At 40.8% G+C, this 3865-nt stretch overlaps 1 protein-coding gene across 1 annotated transcript; it reads left to right on the top strand.

Moving 5' to 3' along the window:
- The first annotated feature begins 1250 nt into the window (after positions 1-1250).
- On the top strand, positions 1251-3865 carry LOC121789289 (probable pectinesterase/pectinesterase inhibitor 34). Its single transcript, XM_042187770.1, has 2 exons — positions 1251-1406; positions 3037-3865. Exons 1-2 carry the CDS (start codon positions 1316-1318, stop codon positions 3732-3734), a joined length of 789 nt encoding a protein of 262 aa, XP_042043704.1. The 5' UTR covers positions 1251-1315; the 3' UTR covers positions 3735-3865.

Here is a 3865-nt window from a genome sequence, read left to right on the forward strand (position 1 = left end):
CCCCTTCTTAGAACATATACAAGCCAACGATTGTGAGTCAAAGCTTCTAAAGAGGATACAAGACCACAATTCAGCTTAAACAAGCAGTTCGTCTAAAACGAGCTGCAATAAGCCAACGATTGTGAGTCAAAGCTTCTAAAGAGGATACAAGACCACAATTCCGCTTAAGAAACAAGCACTTCGTCTGAAACGAACTGCAATAAGCCAACGATTGTGAAGTCCAAGCTTCTAAAGAGGATACAAGACCACAATTCAGCTTAAGAATCAAGCACTTCGTCTGAAACGAACTGCAACAAAAGTCCGATTCACGCGATAAAACTTGCCTGAATTAGGACAAGGGAAAGTCCGATCCACGCGATAAAACTCGCCGAATTAGGACAAGGGAAAGTCCGATCCCCAAATTAGGACAACGGAAAGTCCGATCCGAGCGATAAAACTCGCCAAATTAGGACACAAACCAAGTCCGGTCAAAGAAGAGTTCACTTCATAAGACCGAGGACAAACATCAACTTACCCCGTACCTTTATCCAGAATACCGAAGTGATTCACTTCACTTTTCGGGGGGGGTAGTGATGGAGTACGTACTAAACAAGCCCATCAGCCTAAAGCCCAAGAAAGAGTATCAGTTCGGCATGACTAAAGAGTATCAGTCCGGCATGACTAAAGAGTTCAGTTCGGCACAACCAAAGAGTTCGGCCCCAGCCTACAGCTCGGTAAAAGCCAACCAATCAAACTCTGCTCTCAGGTCGGCATCAAGCTCTACTCTCAGATCGGCAAAAGCTGCTCGGCAATAATTCAGCAGTTCGGTCTCAGTATTCGACCGAACTAGGAGATAGTGGACTCATGCAGGATTTCCACCTCCACTACACCCACGATCTATTTAGTGGTGTCAAGCAGTCATTAACTCATGCAGGATAGTGGACCCATGCAAGATCGCCACGATCTCCACGACATCCACTACCTAGTAAATGGTGCTGCATGCCACGATCTTGGTTCAATGTATAAATAGAACCTAGATCAGATAGATAAGGAAGTTCTAAGAGCTCTCTAGACATAAAAAGATCATACAGCAAGTCTGTATTGTAAGCTGTAAAAAACAGATCAAGCAATACAACTCTGCCCTCTTTTCTTCCCGTGGACGTAGATTTACCTCAGTAAATCGAACCACGTAAATTCATTGTGTCGTGATCTGTATTTTCCAGCATTCATCACCATCAAAAATTCGCCCAACCATCACTAATCAATTTATATCATTCATTGTGTTTTTAGGTACGAGGAGCCTATATTAAAGGTGGGGAGGAAAAAGACGAACTTAATGTTCATCGGCGACGGTAAGGGCAAGACGGTCATTTCTGGTGGGAAGAGCATCCAAGATAACATGACGACATTTCACACCGCGACATTTGGTGAATTTCTTTTGCTCTATCTTTTTTCCCTTTTTAACTCTTTTTTGTCACTAAATTACCTTTTCACTTTCTGTTTTTCTGTTTACCTTTTAAATCTTCAATTTTAGTAGTGGTTATTATTACTTCAAAATGCACGTGGCTATGATGCCTAGCTTTTTAATTTTAGATTCTTGTCCAAACCTCGTCAAACAAGTTAAATCTCAATTGACTAATCTGCCCTTGAAGTTTTCATAGATTATTTTCCAACTTAGTTCTGTAATCTGTTCTAAGATAGCGTTTTTATAAGGTAACAAGGTGATACATAATTAAGAGTGGGATGCATAATTGAGAAGCAAGGTGATGCATAAAAATTAGCCATGCTGAGAGTAGGATGAATAATTGTGACGCACTATAATCTTGTCATTGTAGAAATGAGCCAAGAGATAAGAATAACTTGGTCTCTAGAGTAAATTAGGGATAAAATTATTAGAATTATCCAATTTTTTGATATACAAATATTGATTGGTTGGGGACACTTATTTGGGATTAATAGAGTATAAAACTAGTTCTAGATTAGTCTTATAAGCAATTCAACTCCTCTATCGATAATATTGAAAGAGGAAAATATATGCCTACATGGCTACATTACTTGAATTTGGTGAATGGCCATATTCTTGGACTTGCATAATGTGCATAAAATGGACTGTCTGCTTAGAGTTGCTGTTTTGTTAGGACAATTCATCAGCTTGCTCTTCTTCCAACATAGGATACTGACAAAAAAAATTTGGTCCTAGAATTCTAATGAATGTATTAATTTATTGAATCTTAGCTAGGATTTTTTTTTGGACTTTCATGTACAACTATGTCTTTGTGTATGTCCCTTTCAATTGGAGCTTTCATGGCTGTACAACAATAATTGCTTTCTTGATGGAGGTTGGAGATGGTGATAGGCTTCTTTTTATAATTTCTTGGAATGATAGTGTGCAAATTGGTAATCCAATGTTATGTACGTATAAATGTTAATAGTAATAAATAATAGAGAATTTAAAGAAATTAATTATATTTGAGTTTGACAACTATCCTGCAATTGTTATATGGAGTACCTATTTCTTCTTTTAAGTATTAAGTGGAGCTGTAGGGAGAGCTTGATCATCTTATAAATAGCTAAGTTTTCAAGAATATTTCATTTATTTAACTAATCAAGTGTTTATATAGTGCCCAATGATTTACTTTAGTTAGGTATCAAATGAACTAGTCATAATGCTTTGATCATGGTTACATAAGTGAGAGAAAGAGAGATTCATTTGTGATTCATCAAAAGAAAAAAAAATACAGGTGGGGTTGGGAATGGTCAATACATTTCGTAGTACGTAAATATAAAGTAAGTAATAAATTGTTATAAGCCTTTTAGTGGCGCTTGAGTAAAGGTCCTCACAATATTTGTGGGTCATGGGTATGTCCTTGTTTAAAGCTTTTCACATGCAAACTATAAATGGATATTGGTGGCCAAAAAAGCATTTCAAAGTTGAAATGGAAATTTTATCCACAATTACTATAGTTAACAAAATAAACAAGATATTAGGTAATAGTCTCTACTGTATAATGTCCTTCTTATCCACAATTTCAAAGTGGTTATATGTTTTTGATGTAGCTGCAACGGGTGCCGGTTTCATTGCAAGAGACATAACATTTGAGAACTGGGCCGGGCCAAGCAAGCACCAGGCCGTGGCCCTCCGGGTCGGGGCGGACCACGCCGTGATCTACCGGTGCAACGTGATTGGGTACCAAGACACACTCTACGCCCACTCGCAGCGCCAATTCTACCGAGAGTGCGACATCTACGGCACGGTGGACTTCATCTTCGGCAACGCGGCCGTGGTGTTCCAGAACTGCAGCATCCACGCGCGGAAGCCGATACCCTTCCAAAAAAACACCATCACGGCCCAAAACCGCAAGGACCCTAACCAAAACACGGGCATCTCGATCCACGCATGCCGGATCGTGGCCGAGCCAGACCTGGCCGAGGCGAAGGGCGCCTACCCGACGTACCTAGGGCGGCCGTGGAAGCTGTACTCGCGGACGGTGTTCTTGCAGTCGTACTTGGGGGACCACATCCACCCGAGAGGGTGGTTGGAGTGGAATGCCACGTTTGCACTGGACACGTTGTACTATGGGGAGTACATGAGCTACGGCCCCGGTGGCGCCATTGGTCAGCGCGTGACGTGGCCGGGGTATCGTGTGATCACGGCCGTGGAGGAGGCGAACAAGTTCACGGTGGCGCAGTTCATTTACGGGTCTTCGTGGCTGCCCTCCACCGGTGTGGCGTTCTCGGCCGGCCTATCAACTTGAATGATATTAATAATAATGATGAAAATAATATTTTATAGAGTGTATAAGGAAAATACTTGCCTTTACATTAGGGTTCAATTTATTTATATGGTATATATAATATAATCCCCTTTTTTAAAAGGGTTTTCTCA

This window comes from Salvia splendens, unplaced genomic scaffold (assembly GCF_004379255.2).
Source record: "Salvia splendens isolate huo1 unplaced genomic scaffold, SspV2 ctg199, whole genome shotgun sequence".
NCBI lineage: Eukaryota > Viridiplantae > Streptophyta > Magnoliopsida > Lamiales > Lamiaceae > Salvia > Salvia splendens.